This window comes from Anolis sagrei, chromosome 8 (genome assembly GCF_037176765.1).
Source record: "Anolis sagrei isolate rAnoSag1 chromosome 8, rAnoSag1.mat, whole genome shotgun sequence".
NCBI lineage: Eukaryota > Metazoa > Chordata > Lepidosauria > Squamata > Dactyloidae > Anolis > Anolis sagrei.
In genome coordinates, this window is record NC_090028.1 from 44,035,225 (window position 1) to 44,052,270 (window position 17,046).

Genomic DNA, 17,046 nt, shown 5'->3' on the forward strand with positions numbered 1-17,046 from the left:
CAGGGCAAAAAAAGGTCATCAAAACCCTCCTGACAAAGAGCCACCTAGCCACAGATAGAGAGATATGATTCACATACACACAGATATAGTCTCATAGATTTGAAAGGGACCCCAAAGAAGGACAACTCTATGTTGCATGTTCCAGAGGAGGCAAACCAGACAATCTCACTGACAAAGAAAAAACAAGAAAGGCTGTTTGCCCACAAGCATCAAGACATTATAGAATCCTAGAATCCTAGAGTGGGAAGAGACCTCCTGGGCCATCATCCAGTCCAACCGCATTCTGCCAAGAAGCAGGGATGTTGCATTCAAATCACCCCTGACAGATGGCCTGTTTGCCCACAAGCATCAAGACATTACATATATTAGAACCCAACATTTCTCGTTATTTTATTTTCCAAATCACCAGACTGGGCCACAGCAACGCCTGGCAGGGGACGACTAGTCTATATCAATAAAAATGTAATGTTTATTTGTGGGATTACTATAACTCAAAAACCACTGGACAAATTGACACCAAACTTGGACACAAGACACCTATCACTCCAACAAGTGACCATCACTCATTAAAACACTGAAAAACACAGCGGAAGGGACTTTAAAAGCCAAAAAAGCAAAAAAACACAACAGCGCATATGCAAAAATGGCTCCCCCAGCAAACAAAACATACAATCGCATATCTACACTCTTATGGACTACAGCTCCCAGCATCCCCTAGACCAGGCCTTTTAGGAGAGGAGGAGGATCCAAATGCACAGCTTCCAAGATGCAATCTTGCTTCTCCTTGGATTTCTTTGAGAGAATCCCAATCCTTGCATATTCCCAATTTCCTATTCCTGGACCGCAACTCTCAGCAATCCTCCAGATAGATTAGATAGAGATAGGTAGGTAGGTAGATGGATCAGGACTGCTGGTAGTTGCAGTTCAAGAATAGGTAGAGAAGGAAGAACAGGGAGAAAGAGGAAGGGAAAGAAAAGGGCAAGGAAGAGAAGAGGAAGAGAAGAGGAAGAGAAGAGAAGAGAAGAGAAGAGAAGGAAGGAAGGAAGGAGAGAAGGAAAGAAAAGAAGGGAAGGAAGGAGAGAAAGAAAGGAGAGAGAGAGGGAGAAAAGGTTGGCCATAGCAACCTTTTCTAGCAGGTACAGCTAGTAGTCAACTGAAAGGGAACTTACTTCACAACTGAGAATATCATCCCAGATTTGAGCTGAACCTGAATCAACTCACTGTCCATATGATCTTGCAGCTGGTGGAGCTGCGAAACCTCTTCCTGTTCTCCTTGAACGTCAACAGATATATCCTGAGGCCAACCTCCAAATAATTTTGAAGTGAAAAAGGAAGCGAAGGGTTGCTAAGATGTAAGGAGAGTGGTTGGAGGAAGCCTTCTGCTTGTTGACATTAAGAAGAATCACACGCAGATGGAATCAATGAAGGATCTCAGTGAAATAATTCAATTCCATGTATTCACATTTTGAAAGAATTCAGATTATCAACAAACTTTCCAAGATTAGATCACATGGCCCTATAATGCCTAGTGAAGAACCCCAAATACTACCAGGCACTAAATGGAAGTGATTATTCCTACAAGAGCCAGGTGGACTGAAGAGATCCATCCCTTTAACTCTGCCACGGGCAAGCTTGGGCCCTCCAGGCAGGTTGTTAGGAATTGTGGGAGTTGAAGTCCAAAACACCGGGAAGGAGGGAGGGAGGGTGCAAGCTAGCCCATGCCTGGCCTAGATTCACACTGGGTTTTTTGCTCCTGTATCACACTGTTGGCTCATGTTCAGCTTGTGGTCTAAAAAGAATCACACGGACTGTTGCTTTGACCACAGCTGGACACAGGATTACTATTCCTGGTGCGGTTTGGCCAAAGCGGAGTAGAATGGGACTAGGACGTCCCTTAGTCTGGACACTACACTCCTGTTGATGCAGCCTCAAATTGGCTTTTTTTTGGGCTGCTAAATCACATTGTCCACACATGTTTAGCTTGTGGTCTTCTAGGAACTCTGTTTCTGATTTAAAGCCAAATGTGATCTTCAATCAGGAGCCGTGGTGGTGCAATGGGTTAAAACCTTGTGCCAGCTGAACTGCTGACCTGAAGGCCAGCACTTCGAATCTGCAAGATGGGGTGAGCTCCCATCTGTCAGCTCCAGCTTTCCATGCGGGGACATGAGAGAAGACTCCGAAAGGATAGTAACGTATCTTGGTGTCCCCTGGGCAACGTCTCTGCAGACGGCCAATTCTCTCACACCAGAAGCGACTTGCAATTTCTCAAGTTGCTTCTGACACAATAAAAATAATTTTTAAAACCTCTTAAGTCATCTAGAACAGAGCTAAAGACGCAGCCATACGCCTTGGAGCCGATGATCTCTTTCCCTTGGTCTGGAGCAGAGCTTCTTAACCTGGGGCTCAGGGAATTCTGGGGGCCATGAAGGAGTGAAGAGATGTCATGGTTTTTGGCAGTTGAATCTGAACGAACAAACAAGCCAAGGAACGAAAGGAAGTCAGAAGAGGAAATAGAACAAAATCTTCATTTTCCACATTTCTTGTCTTTTTGATTCTGACCTGGACTTCATTTCCCCTCCTCAGTAATTCATCGTTTACAAGAAGAGACAGAAGGTTGCTTATTAATGCTTTATATTAATGAAGAGGATTAAAACATAGTAGGAAAACATAAACAAAATCAAGTAAACAATGCATGTCATATCAATGTTAGCCACCCTTCTCAGTTTCATCCTAAACCAAGAACATGCCCGGGATCCGACCAGCGCACACCAAAATCTGCTCTGCAAACAGCACCAGCCTCGCGCAGGACGCAGGTCGAAAGAGGCACGAAACACCATCCAAGACTTGAGTCAGAACATTACCTGGATGATTCAGAAAGGTTTTGCCCAGAAAGTAACTTATCTAAACTCTGGCTTCAAAAACCTGTTTACTTCACTAAAAATCTGTGCAAATTAACATGGCGAAACTATAAAAACCATTTTCTGTCCTTTCTAATGCTTTTAAAGACAAAGTTTTAATATTAGCCTCATTAAAATTCCTTGGAGGAAGTGTCTGTCAAGAAATGTCAGAAGATACACCTTGCGTTTCTTTTAGAAACAGGTGCACCTCTAGTGCCACCACATGCAACCTGCAAGGTGACGTTAGCTGCATACGAAGAAGGGAGACCGACTTGCCCAGATTGACAGAGAGCCCGCTCTGCCGAGTGCAATTCAAGTTTTCCTACTGATATACAATTCAGAGTTAACTTTACAATAACCAACGACACAGAAATCCGCAACACTTAAAACTTTCTACTTGAGTTTAAAGACCAAAACGTTAAGGTGAGAGGCTGTTGTGACCCATAAGCACAACTGGCCCTTTTTCTGCCCCTCCCACCAAGCCCACCTGGATTTCTCCACAATCCCACCGGGTTCTGCTCTCGGGAATACTTCCATTATAAGTTATTGCGCTGCAGTGCCTCACAGAGGTTTTGATTGGTGTCTGACTCCTCCGTGAGGACCTCTACTATTTCCCAGTCTCCAGACCGGCTGGATTTCTTAATAGCATCGACCACACTCTGCATGTAGAGGCCATCTTCAAAGGAGGCGGCCATCGCAACGGGCTTGGGATCCCAGGTCCGCTGGTCCTCCTGTTCCTGGAAGGAGTGGCGAAGTGCTTGCACCAGGTAGACCATCCCTTGCAGGTACAACAGAGGGATGTCCTTGAATCCTTTATCTAAGAGCCCTGCGTGGACATTCATGGAGTCTGCAAGCAGAAGCTCTTCGTGGGGAGCAGTGTTCTTCTGGCCGTACAGATCTGTTCCGCGCGCAATGAGACGCCCGGCTGACCCCACAATCATAACTTCGTGGACAAAGGATCCCGGCATGTTGAAGTTGAGCGTCACCGTGCTACAAACGCCGCCGGTCATCTGCATCTGGAAGAAGCAAAAGTCGTCGCTGGTGACATGGCGGATGCCGCTGATGGCCGAGTTCTGCTTCACGAAGGTTTTCAGCAACCCGTGGACCTTCTCCGCCTTGCGGTTCGTCAGGTGAGTGAGGAGGTCTACGATGTACGTCCCCATGGTGTGAAGGCCGCCTCCGCCCATCAGCTCATCGCAGATCCAGTTGTACTTGTGGCTGAGGAGGCTTCCCCAGTACACGCGGACGTCGCAGACCAGAACGTTGCCCACATAGTGCTCTTCGATTAATTGCTTCATTTTGACAAACGCGGGCAGGAATCGCAGGACGTTGCCCACAAGGCTCATGAGTCGGGGATAATACCTGGCAGCCGTGACCATCCTGAAGGCGTCCACAGAAGTAGCCGCTTTCTCACAAATGACGTTCTTCCCAATCCCTGCAAAAGGAAGAGGCTTTAATTTAGATTCCATGAGGAGAGCCAGAGAGCTCTACGGACTGCTATATAATGCAATTTCAGAATGCAAATGCATTGAATTGGATTAAATGAGTCCACATTGCCATATAATGTAGTTCTATGTTGTCTGCATTCTGAAACTCTGTTATTTGGCAGTGTAGATCCAGTTTAAGATTTAGGTGGAATTTTGGAAATTACAATGATAATGATTAGTAGATTTCTACTCAGTTTTACAAATTTTGAAATTGCTTTTTAACTTTGTTTATATTTATGTATGTGTTTTTGAACTGTATCTGTTTTAATTTTTGCAAGCCACTTTCGTTCCTGCTTCTTGGAAAAGGCAGAAAGTAAATGAATGAAGTTAAGCTCCCTTAAGTAAAGGGAAAGGTTTCCCCTGACATTAAGTCTAGACGTGTCCGACTCTAGGAGGGGGTGCTCATCTTTTCATCTAAAATGAAGAGCCAGCGTTGTCCGTAGACACCTCCAAGGTCATGTGGCCAGCATGACTGCATGGAATGCCGTTATCTTTCCGCCAAGGCCGTACCTATTGATCTACTCACATTTGCATGTTTTCAAACTGCTAGACTGGCAGAAGCTGGGCCTAACAGCAGGAGCTCCCCCCACTCCCCAGATTTGAACCGCCAACCTTTTGGTCAGCAAGTTCAGCAGTTCAACTCGCAGCACCACCAGGACCCCCGCATTTACTCAAATGTCTTACCATCCTTGTGGAGGCTTCTCTCTTGTCCCCGCGTGGGGAGGTGGAGCTGACAAAGGGACCTCAACCTGCTCTCCCTGGATTCAAACCGCTGACCTGTCAGTCAGCAGTCCTACCGGTACAAAGGTTTAACCCATTGCGCCACCAGGTGCTCCGCTGTTGGTGATAAGGCAGGAGCAAGGTTGGCCTTTGGGAATGTCCTGCCTTAATGGGAAGCAGAAAAGGTCTTTCCTTGTTCCTGCCTTTAAGGAAAGGGGAGGGGTACAACCCACAGCAAAGGTACCCCTCTCTTCTCCTTGGGAAAATTAACAAGCAACAGGGACACAGAAGCCATTTAATATGGCTACACACCCAACTTATTAGCTGCAATCTACAAAAGAGAAGAAACAATATTTTTCAAAGTGATGTATCCAGGTCATATGACTAAATATTTGAGAATTCCTCAGCTCGAGGCAAGAAATATGCTCCAAAACAAGGCATTCCATTTCATCCTTGTATAACTCCTGCCACATCTGCACTTTTAATCTTGTACCCACTACTCTGGCCTGGCCCAGTTTTATTATGTCCAGATGTATTGTTTATTGCATGTTGTTTCAATATTGCTTTAACTGTTTTTAATTTGCTATTGGTGTTATATTGTTGTGTTGTGTTGAGGCCTTGGCCTTTGTAAGCCGCATCGAGTCCTTCGGGAGATGCTAGCGGGGTACAAATAAAGTTAATAATAATAATAATAATAATAATAATAATAACCGCATCTCCATCTACGAACCCACACACTCGCTCCGGTCATCTGGGGAGGCCCTGCTCGTGATCCCACCTACGTCGCAAGCGCGCTTGGTGGGGACGCGGGACAGGGCCTTCTCTGTGGTGGCCCCCCGACTTTGGAATGCCCTTCCAAAAGAGCTTCGTCAGGCCCCTACTCTGGCAGTTTTCAGAAGGAACCTAAAAACTTGGCTGTTCCGATGTGCCTTCGCAGATTAGGAATCCCCATCCCAAGTCCTAGATGCACTTTAGCACAACTAATGTTGCTGCACACCGCACTTAATCCTACGTTCCTCCTGCCATCTCAGCACTTTTAACCCTGTACCCCATTGCGCTGGCCGAACCAGTTTTAATAGTGTCTTGATGTATTGTCATTGTGGTTATTTTGCTTAATTGTTTGATTTGCTTTGTTTATTGCTGTGTTATGTTTTCTATTGTATTGTGTTTTGTGGCTTCGGCCCGTGTAAGCCGCATCGAGTCCTTCGGGAGATGCTAGCGGGGTACAAATAAAGTTAATAATAATAATAATAATAATAATAATGGTATCAGTTATTCAGCAACAGATGGAATCTAGCAAAGATGGGATCTAGCAACAGCCAGAAGAAGCTGCCACAAGAATGCCGTACCTAGCGCTTTCACTGCGATTTGTCGGGTCAGGGGTGGCGGGATGTGGATGCAAACCAGATCTACGTCCTGGTGCAGCAAAACGTCGTCCGTTTGACTGGTGTAGAAGGAAATGTTCATTTCCTCGGCGAGCTGCTTTGCTTCCTCTTCGGTTTTCCCCCACAGAGCCTCAATCGAGAAGCCTTCTGCCCTCAGCAGGGGCACCAACACCCGAGCGGTGCTCCCAGTCCCAAACACCCCGACGCCAGGAAGCATTTTCATTTTGGCTTCCCCCCACAAGTCACTTCCTGAGGCCAAGGCTCAGGCACAAGAGCCCCGCCATTCCGCATCCTGCTTCATCCAGTTCCTAAAAGGGGGGAAAGAAGAAAACATTGTCGTAAGGCACTTTTACACGTCCTGCATAATTCATGTCTAACACAAAAGCAGTCAAAAGCAGGTGGTTTCATGTCAAACATAAATAAAATCCCATGTTCAGAATGCACTTTTCTATTGCTGCTTCTTGTACAGGATTCTTATTAATCCTGTACATCTATATCTATAAAAATGCTCTGTGCATAATGAGTACCTTAAAAACAAAAGAACCAATGAACGAAATCACACCAAATTTGGCAACAAAACATCTCACAACACAAGGAGTGACCATCACTCAAAAATTATGAATTTGTCATTTGGGAGTTGTAGTTACTTGGATTTATAGTTCACCTATAATCAAAGAGCACTCTGAACTCCACCAATGATGGAATTGAACCAAACTTGGCACACAGAACTCCCATTACTAACAGAAAACACCAGAAGGATTTGATGGGTATTGACCTTGAGTTTTGGAGTTGTAGTTCACCTACATCCAGAGAGCACTGTAAACTCAAACTATGAAGGATCTTGAGCAAACTTGCCACAAGAACTCAATACACCCAAATGTGAACACTGATGGAGTTTGGGGGAAATAGATCTTCACATTTGGGATATGTAGTTGCTGGGATTTATAGTTCCCCTACAATCAAAGAGCGTTCTGAACCCCACCAACGACGGAATTGGGGCAAACTTCCCACACAGAACTCCGTGACCAACAAAAAATACTCAAGGCCATCCAGTCCAACTCCTTTCACGAGGGCAAGAAAACGTAATCAAAGCCCTCCTGACAAAGAGCCATCCAGCCATAACGATAGAGAGATATATATGACTCTCTCACACACAGATATAGTATCATAGATGTGAAAGGAACCTCTAAACAAGGACAATTTTATGTTGCATGCTCCAGAGTAGGCCAACAAGACAATCTCCACATCAACACAAGCATAAAGAAATTACATATATTAGAAACCAACACTTTCTCATTACTTTATTTTCCAGATCACCAGACTGGGCTACAGCAACACGTGGCAGGGGACAGCTAGTATTTAATAAAATAACCTGAATTACCATAACAATTTAATACTTTGTATGTCTTTGTAGTTTGAAATATAATTCTTGTAGTCTCTGCAGGGAAACTCTTCCTTTCAAACATTTAAATATCCGAGTTGTCCCATTCAGCATTTCTAGGCTGCACAAAAAGGAGAAGCTCTTGAGGCAGCGTTGACGGGTTGAGCAGCAAAGGATTTAATTTTTGAAAGCTGAACATTTGAATAAATACAGATACACTTCAGTCAATGAAGTGAGGGTGTTCCTGGGCTTTATTTCTTCAACAGAAACTTTGATACCAGAGGGAGCAATAAAATTGAAAGAATAGTACCTACACTACAAAAAAAGATAAGCAATTCAACATGTTTCAGAGGAGATTCCATCTGAACACGAGGAAGAACTTCCTGACTGTGAGAGCCGTTCAGCAGTGGAACTCTCTGCCCCAGAGGGAGTGTGGTGGAGGCTCCTTCTTTGGAAGCTTTGAAACAGAGGCTGGATGGCCATCTGTCAGGGGTGCTTTGAATGCAGTATTCCTGCTTCTTGGCAGAATGGGGTTGGACTGGATGATGGCCCAGGAGGTCTCTTCCCACTCTAGGATTCTAGGATTCTATGAAAACTTTAATTAATAACTAACGCTAAAATGCATGATACCAGGATTATTTTTTCCCTTTCAATGGCCTCCACCTTTCTTATGATTTACATGTTGGTAACAAAACTTATAAATGTGTTGTTGAAAGCTTTCACTGGGTTGCTGTGAGTTTTTCCATATGGCTGCCTGGCCATGTTCCAGAAACATTCTCTCCTGGCATTTCGCCCACATCTATGGCAGGCATCCTCAGAGGTTATGAGGTTTGTTGGAAACTAATAAATAAAGAGCAATACTTAAAAAAAAACCAGGGAATTCCACACAAAAATCAATCAGAGCCAGCCAACACCTCCCAACAAATGAGCCCCAAGGCAGCAATCAGCCAGGCTTTGAAGCTGCAAGACCATTCAATGGTAATCAAGGTGGCCAATTGCAACATTCATACTTGCCTCAAGCAAACAAGAGTTCTTTCTCCCACCCTGGACATTATTCCACGGATATATAAACTTAACTTGCTGAGTTTCCAACAGACCTCACAACCTCTGAGGATGCCTGTCATAGATGTGGGTGAAACGTCAGGAGAGAATGCTTCTGGAACATGGCCAGGCAGCCATATGGAAAACTCACAGCAACCCAAAACGTATAAACATTTCCAACATGCCAGAGTGGCTGGTGAGGCAAGCTAATCTGCACTTCTCCTTTCTTTATTTTTGATTTGCTCTTCTCAGATGTTCAGTGAGTGATTCCGGGTGTTGCTGTTTACCTCACCTGTCCAATAAAAGCACACACACAGCTACAGTGGGATCACCTAAAGGAACAAAGGCTCAAACCCAGAATTAAGATCGCTGCACACCGCACTTATTTTATAATCCTACATTCCTCCTTCCACTTCAGCACTTTTAATTCCTGTACCCACTGCTCCGGCCGGCCCAGTTTTTAAAGTGTCCTGATGTACTGTTACTATTGTTGTCTATTTTGCTTAACTGTTTTGATTTGCTTCTGGTATTGCTGTTGTATTATGTTTTGTTGTACTGTGTTTGAGGCTTCGGCCTGTGTGAGCCGCATCGAGTCCTACAGGAGATGCTAGCGGGGTACAAATAAAGTTATAATAATAATAATAATAATAATAATAACCTCAATCCATGGCTGATACCAAATGAGAGACTCCCCCTGGGCACACAGAAAGAAAACTGGGCGACTTGGAAGGCGCTGAACAGGTTGCGCTCGGGCACCATGAGATGCAGAGCCAACCTCAAGAAATGGGGCCACAAAGTGGAATCCACAACATGCGAGTGCGGAGAAGAGCAAACCACTGACCACCTGCTAAGATGCACCCTGAGCCCTGCCACATGCACAAGGGAGGATCTCCTTGCGGCAACACCAGAGGCACTCCAAGGGGTCAGATACCAGTCAAAGGACATCTAATCAACTACCAAGCTTGCAAACTTTGTGTTTTGTTTGTTTGTTTGTTAAAAAATGCAATACAGCTGCTTGGTTTGCTCCTGACATGATAAATAAATAAAAAACCTGAAGGAAAATGCCATTCTTTCCCAAGTCAGGCTTTACTGTATTATCTACTACCGTACTGAAAGTCAACACAGGAAGCCTGTCTTTCTTCAGCCCTCCCGCTTCCCATTCTACCAATGTTAAGGGTGTCAAAACCTTTCCAACTTGACAGAAGGCAAGAAAAAGAGGGCCAGGTTGGATTCTCATAAAAAGACTTGGCAAGGATGAGTTTACCTCTCAAAACGGCAGGGCAGGGATGACCACAAGGATGAGACCCCTGAGGCCGAGCCCATACTGGTGCAATAGGCAGGTCTAGATCTCTCTGCGCAGGAGCTTCAGCAGCATAGTCCACTGGTCAACATCACCTGTCGGTCCTGCAGATGCCCTCTTCCTCTTCTTTCTCCTTACCAGCGATCGCTTAGCAGTGGCAGATGGGCTGCATTGTCCCCACCACGGCTCTGTCTCCTCCTGCAAGCGAATGGAGCAGCCAAGTCCTACAGAGATGTGGAAGGGTCAGGCACTCGTCATCATGTGCTAGAGAGAAGAGGAAAAAACCCATTAGCTAAGCAGAGCATGCAGCCAGTACTTGGTAGAAGGGATGATGCCAGCATAAGGTGTGGCTACAACCCCTGAAATGCACCCAGGACCTTGCAGGCCACATAAAAGGATGTGGCGGACCGAATTCAGCCCACGGGCCTTGAGTTCGAAGGATGGGGTTAAACAGCTGTATTTATTCCCTTTCATTTACATATGCACACGCATCGCCCGAGTCTTTCTCATACACACATGCATGACTTTTATACTTAAGCTAAACACTCTTCGTTTCTGATATATATCTTAGTGAATAAGCCACACATCAACTTCCTTTAAAACCAGTGTCTAATGCCACAAAAATATGACTTTCACATAAAACAAATTCCATTCATTTACCAGATCATCAAATGGACTCTAGAATCAAAGAATCCTAGAGTTGGAAGAGACCTCCTGGGCCATCATCCAGTTCAACCCCATTCTGCCAAGAAGCATGAATATTGCATTCAAATCACCCCTGACAGATGGCCATCCAGCCTCTGTTTAAAAGCTTCCAAAGAAGGAACCTCCACCACACTCCGGGGCAGAGAGTTCCACTGCTGAATGGCTCTCACTGTGAGGAAGTTCTTCCTAATGTTCAGATGGAATCTCCTTTCTTGTAGTCTGAAGCCATTGCTCCGCGTCCTAGTCTCCAGGGAAGCAGAAAGGAAGCTTGCTCCCTCCTCCTCCCTTTGGCTTCCTCTCACATATTTATACATGGCTCTCATCAGCCTTCTCTTCTTCAGGCTAAACATGCCCAGGTCCTTAAGCTGCTCCTCATAGGGCTTGTTCTCCAGACCCTTTATCACTTTAGTCGCCCTCCTCTGGACACATTCCAGCTTGTCAATATCTCTCTTCAATTGTGGTGCCCAGAATTGGACACAATATTCCACACAAATAACCACACAAATAACTTTCACAATATAGAAAAAGATATCAAAGACCACCAAAGACTAGATGGAAGTCAACAGGTTTTTTTTTCTTTTTCTCTTCCCTCTTTCTCCTTCTATCTATATTAGTCTCTCTTCCTACTACCTTCTTATCTATAGCAAGTATGCTCTCCCACTTTCAATGTAAAAGTTATATTCCTCTTTTAAGCTCTGTAAAACTTACCAATAAAAATAATTATAAAAAAATCCTAAGCTACAGCAAATCTGTTAGATGTTAACAAGCTACAAGATTTTTCAAGCCCCATTTTATCAGCACAGAATGAGAAAAAACTAAATGGTAATAGTGAAAATGGGAAAAATTATCACAGTACACTCTCAGGTAACTGGCACTCAGGGGATTGGTGGATACCAGATAAATATAGCTTCTCATTTAACCAACTGTTATTAAAATAAGTATACTATATTCCATACTATACCATGCCACAAACTCTGTATTGGCTTGATATTAATTTTGAAATATAGTAAATAAAACAAAGACAAACTGAACTTAATGTAACAGTTTTACTGCATTATAAAAACAGTCTTGTGAATGCAGTATGCAATTTTATATATTGCTGGTTGACTGAGTTCCGGTTAACCGAGAGTCTACTGTATGAGTGCTTTCTTTAAAAAGCTTATCCCGCAATTAATCATGTACAAAGAATCTTGTGATGACTTAAAGGACTAAAAGCTGCAGTGAGAGTTGGGTAATAAATTCGTTATTATTATTACTAGCCGGACCCGCCACGCGTTGCTGTGGCCAACCTTCCCTCCCTCTTTCCTTCCTTCCCTCTTTTTCTTTCCCTTCTTCTTCCTTCCTTCTCTACCTGTTTCTTTTCTCGCTTCCTTTGCTCTTTGGTTCCATCCTTTCTCGTCTCTTTCCTTCCTTCCCTCCCTCTTTCTCTCTTTCATTCCTTCTCTCCTTCCTTCTCTACCTTTCTTTCGTTCTCTCGTTCCCTCCTTCTTTCTCTCATTCCTTCTGTACCCTTCTTTCTTTACTTCCCTCCTTTCTTCCTTCCTTCTCTACCCTTCTTTCTTTCCTTCTCTCCCTTCTCTCCTTCCTTCCCCCTTTATGTGTATGTGTTTTATGTGTGTATATGCATATATGTGTGTGTATATATCTGTGTTGCACATGTGTTGTAATGTAATTTTTGGGGTTTTTTTGGGCTTTTAAAATCTCTTCTGCTGTGTTTTTCAGTGTTTCTATGAGTGATGGTCACTCGTTGGCCTGATAGGTGTCTTGTATCCAAATTTGTCCAGTGGTTTTTGAGTTACGTTAATCCCACAAATGAACATTACATTTTTATTTATATAGATTAGAATAAAAATAATTAATTTAGGTCCATTTCATCACCTGCCTGCTTACTGATGTGACAAGCCATGAAGCATTATCCTAGCCAATAAAAACGAATTGTTACAATTACTGATGAAATTTGGAATAAATAGATCAATTTAAACCTTTTGTCCCTACAGATGCACACACAGAGGAGCAACTGTGTTGACTCAAGAAAGTGGAGTGTTATGCGCAAGTGAACACTTCACACATCCAAGGAAATCATCTGCTAAGAGGCAATTCTGAAATCTGCCACAGAAAAAGTCAATATGGAATCCAGCATAACATTTCACGATGGACAAAGCAAGGTTTTGTCCACAAAAGGCTGCGCTAAACAGAAAATCCCAGGCTTTCAAGTGCCATAAAACTCTTTGGGATCTTAGTCTATGAAAGGCAGTGCCATGGAATAACAAATAATAATGATCTATATAAATAAAAATGTAATGTTTGTTTGTGGGATTAACATAACTCAAAAACCACTGGATGAATTGACATGAAATTTGGACACAAGACACTTAACAGTCCAACGAGTGACCATCACCCCTAAACACACACACACACACACAACCCCAGCGGAACAGACTTAAAAATACACTATCTATCTATCTATCTATCTATCTATCTACATACATATACACTCATATACATATACACATGCACACATTCATACACACATGCTCTCGGTCCCACCTCCTGTACAAGCACGGCTGGTGGGGACGAGGGACAGGCCTTCTCGGTGGTGGCCCCTCGACTTTGGAACTCCCTGCCATTAGAGATCAGAACTGCCCCCTCCCTCATGACGTTCAGGAAACTAACAAAGACCTGGTTGTGGAACGCGGCATTTGACAACTGATTTAATTCTTTGCCCACATGAAAGGAGGAGGATGAATGGGATTGTGATGGTGTCGGACGATTTGGCTCTTTTAACTGGGATGATAATGTTTTAATGTGTATGGTGCTGATATTTTAATCGTGTAATGAAGTGGCATTGTGTTGTTATTGTATATTCTTTGTATGTTAACACATGTTGTGAACCGGTCTGAATCCCTCTTTGAAGGTGAGAGGGTCGGTATATAAAACCTCGAAATAAATAAATAAATATTAATAAATATATATATACATGCATAAACACACACATACCTACACACATATACATAGAGATATGCATATAAACAAGCACACACATATACACAATATGCATGTACACATATAAACACAGAAATGCACAAATATATACACACACATATATACACAAAACACATATACACAGACTGGGCCACAGCAGCGTGTGGCAGGAGACAGCTAGTAGTAGTAGTAGTAATAATAATAATAACAATGGCACAGGAAGGAATGTGCAACCCTCTGTATGTATCTCTCTCCATATAATAACCCATGATTGATCTAAATGGGCAAACTTGGGTCCCTCCTTCCCTCCCTCCCTCTCTCTCTCTCTCCAGGTGTTTTGGACTCCAACTCCCACAATTCCTAACACCTGGAGGGAGGGAGGAAGAGCCCAAGAAGTGTGGCTGGGCCTGGTGCATCTGAACCCCACCCCCAAGGCCAGCCTGCCTGCCACAGCTCTCCTTCTGGGAGGGAGCAGGGCGGCCCACTCCTAGGAAGGCCTCGGGCCTGTGTGTAGGCCCACCGGCTCCTTCCTTCCTCCCTCCCTCAGCATCCTTTCCTTTCCCCCTCTGCCCTCTCCCTCTCCCTGGCTCACACCCTTCGCCTCAGAAGAGAAAAAGAAGGCTGGGCGGAGGGGCCAGAAAGGATGGCCGCCCACCTCCCCGCCTCACCTGAGGGACAGCGCCGCCGACACCTCCGCCACTGCCGCGCGCCTGCGCACTGGGCCCCGCGGGGGGGATGTGTGTGTGTGTGGTGTGCGCGCGCAGCTCCCCCTGTCGTGACCCTCCGTGATCTGGCCTGTCAGAACACAGTCGTTTGGACTCGCGCATGCGCCCTAACAAGGGAATGGCCGTCTCCCTCAGTCTCAGCAGCGCCCTCTGGCTGCAGTTCACCCTGGAGGACTCTCAGGCAGGTGTCTTGGACTCCCACCTGGAGGGAAGGCCCAAGTTTGCCCATGCCTGCTTACCCTCCATTCAGCGGCTGAGGGTGGAACCGACGGGGTCTGAGGCTGCGAGGAATGGTGGGAGTTGGAGTCCAAACACATGAAGGGCCCAGGTTTGCCCATGCCTGGTTACCCTCCATTAAGTGGCTGAGGGGGAAAAGGAAAGGCCTGAGGCTGCGAGGAATGGTGGGAGTTGGAGTCCAAAACACATGAAGGGAGGGAAGGAGGGAGGGAGGGCCCAAGTAGTTTCCTCTATGCTCCACTTGCTGCACTTCACGCTGGAGGACTCTCAGGCAGGCCTGGGCCTACTTGAGCCCGCCCTTCACGTGTTTTGGATTCCAACTCCCACCATTCCCAACACCCTCAGGCCCCTTTCTTTCCCCCTCAGCCGCTTAATGGAGGGTAACCAGGCCTAGACAAACTTGGGCCCTCCCTTCATGTGTTTGGACTCCAACTCCCACCATTCCTAACATCCTCAGGCCCCTTCCTTTTCCCCCTCAGCCATTCAATGGAGGGTAACCAAACTTGGGCCTTCCGTCCATGTGTTTTGGACTCCAACTCCCACAATCCTTAACAGTGTCAGTTACTCCTGGGCCAACTTTGGCCTTCCCTCCCTCCAGGTGTTTTGGACTCCAACTCCCACCATTCCCAACAGCCTGAGGCCCCTTCCTTTTCCCCCTCAGCCACTTAATGAAGGGTAACCAGGCATGGGCAAACCTGGGCCTTCCCTCCAGGTGTTTTGGACTCCAACTCCCACCATTCCTCACAGCCTCAGGCCTTTCCTTTCCCCCCTCAGCCACTTAATGGAGAGTAACCTGGGCAAACGGGCCCTCCCTTCAGTGCTTTTGGACTCCAACTCCCACCATTCCTCTCAGCCCTATTAGGCCCCTTCCTTTCCCCCCTCAGCCACATAATGGAGGGTAACCAGGCCTAGATAAACTTGGTCCTTCCCTCCATTTCATTTCCGCTTAAGCGGCTAAGTGGGCAAAGGAAGGGGCCTGAGGCTGTGAGGAATGGTGGGAGTTGGAGTCCAAAACACCCTCCATTAAGCGGCTGAGGGGGGTCTGAGGCTGTTGGGGTCTATATATCTGTGGAATGATGTCCAGGGTGGGAGGAAGAAAGAACTCTTGTCTGTTGGAGCTAGGTTTGAATGTTGCCATTGGCCAGTTTGATTAGCATCGAATGGTCTCATGGTCAGAACTTCCTGACTGTGAGAGCTGTTCAGCAGTGGAACTCTCTGCCCTGGAGTGTGGTGGCAGCTCCTTCCTTCTTTGGAGGCTTTGAAGCAGAGGCTGGATGAACATCTGTCGGGGGTGCTTTGAATGGAATGGGGCAGAATGGGGTTGGACTGGATGGCCCAGGAGGTCTCTTCCAACTCTAGGATTCTATGATTCAAAGCCTGGTTGATTGCTGCCTGGGGGAACCCTTTTTTGGGAGGTGTTACTTGGCCCTAATTGTTTCGTGTCTGGAATTCCTCTGTGTTTGAGTGTTGCCCTTTATGTACTATCCTGACTTTAGAGGGTTTTTTAGTCCTGGTAGCCAGATTGTGTTCATTTTCATGGTTTCCTCCTTTCTGTTGACATTGTCCACATGCTTCTTGTGGAGTTCAATGGCTTCTCTGTGTTGTCTGGCATGGTGGTTGTGAGAGTGGTCCAGCATTTCTGTGTTTTCAAGTAAGATGCTGTGTCCAGGTTGGTTCATCAGGTGCTCTGCTATGGCTGACTTCTCTGGTTTCGTTAGTCTGCTGTGCCTTTCGTGTTCCTTGATGCGTGTTTGGGCAATGCTGCTGCGTTTGGTGGTCCCTCTGGAGACTTCTTGTCCACAGCTGCCTGGTACACGGGAGACTCCTGCAGAAGTGAGAGGATCCCTCTTGTCCATTGCTGAACGGAGCATTGGGTGGATTTTCTTAGTGAGTCTGTATATTGTGTATATGTTTCAAATTATATGTAGCCTTTGCATGTAAGATAAACTGTTTGTCATTTAAATATGTGTACATGAACTTCCGTCCAGTGGCCCTTATTTCTCCTGCCAGGAAGGGAATGCTCCAGATCCTTCAAGGAAGAAGACTCCAGCCAGACATGGAGAGAGAGTGGCCAGGTGGACAAGCTGGGTTCAGAAAAGGCAGAGGAACCAGAAACCAGATTGCCAGTATCCGCTGGATAATGGAGAAAGGCAGGGAGTTCCAGAAAAACATCTATTTCTGTTTTG

General features: G+C 45.4%; 1 protein-coding gene across 1 annotated transcript; it reads right to left on the bottom strand.

Annotated features, from left to right (window-relative positions):
• Positions 1-2,614: 2,614 nt before the first annotated feature.
• GFOD2 (Gfo/Idh/MocA-like oxidoreductase domain containing 2) lies at positions 2,615-14,666 on the bottom strand. Its single transcript, XM_067471150.1, has 4 exons — positions 14,567-14,666; positions 10,176-10,475; positions 6,454-6,797; positions 2,615-4,332 (listed from the first exon to the last, which is right to left on the bottom strand). Exons 3-4 carry the CDS (start codon positions 6,710-6,712, stop codon positions 3,434-3,436), a joined length of 1,158 nt encoding a protein of 385 aa, XP_067327251.1. The 5' UTR covers positions 6,713-6,797; positions 10,176-10,475; positions 14,567-14,666; the 3' UTR covers positions 2,615-3,433.
• Between the last annotated feature and the right edge of the window lie 2,380 nt (positions 14,667-17,046).

Coding starts and splice junctions, on each gene's coding strand:
- GFOD2 (XM_067471150.1), bottom strand. CDS start 6,712: ATGAAAATGCTTCCTGGCGTCGGGGTGTTTGGGACTGGGAGCACCGCT. Junction 4,333..6,453: donor AATCGCAGTGAAAGCGCTAG/GTACGGCATTCT, acceptor TTCCTTTTGCAG/GGATTGGGAAGAACGTCATT.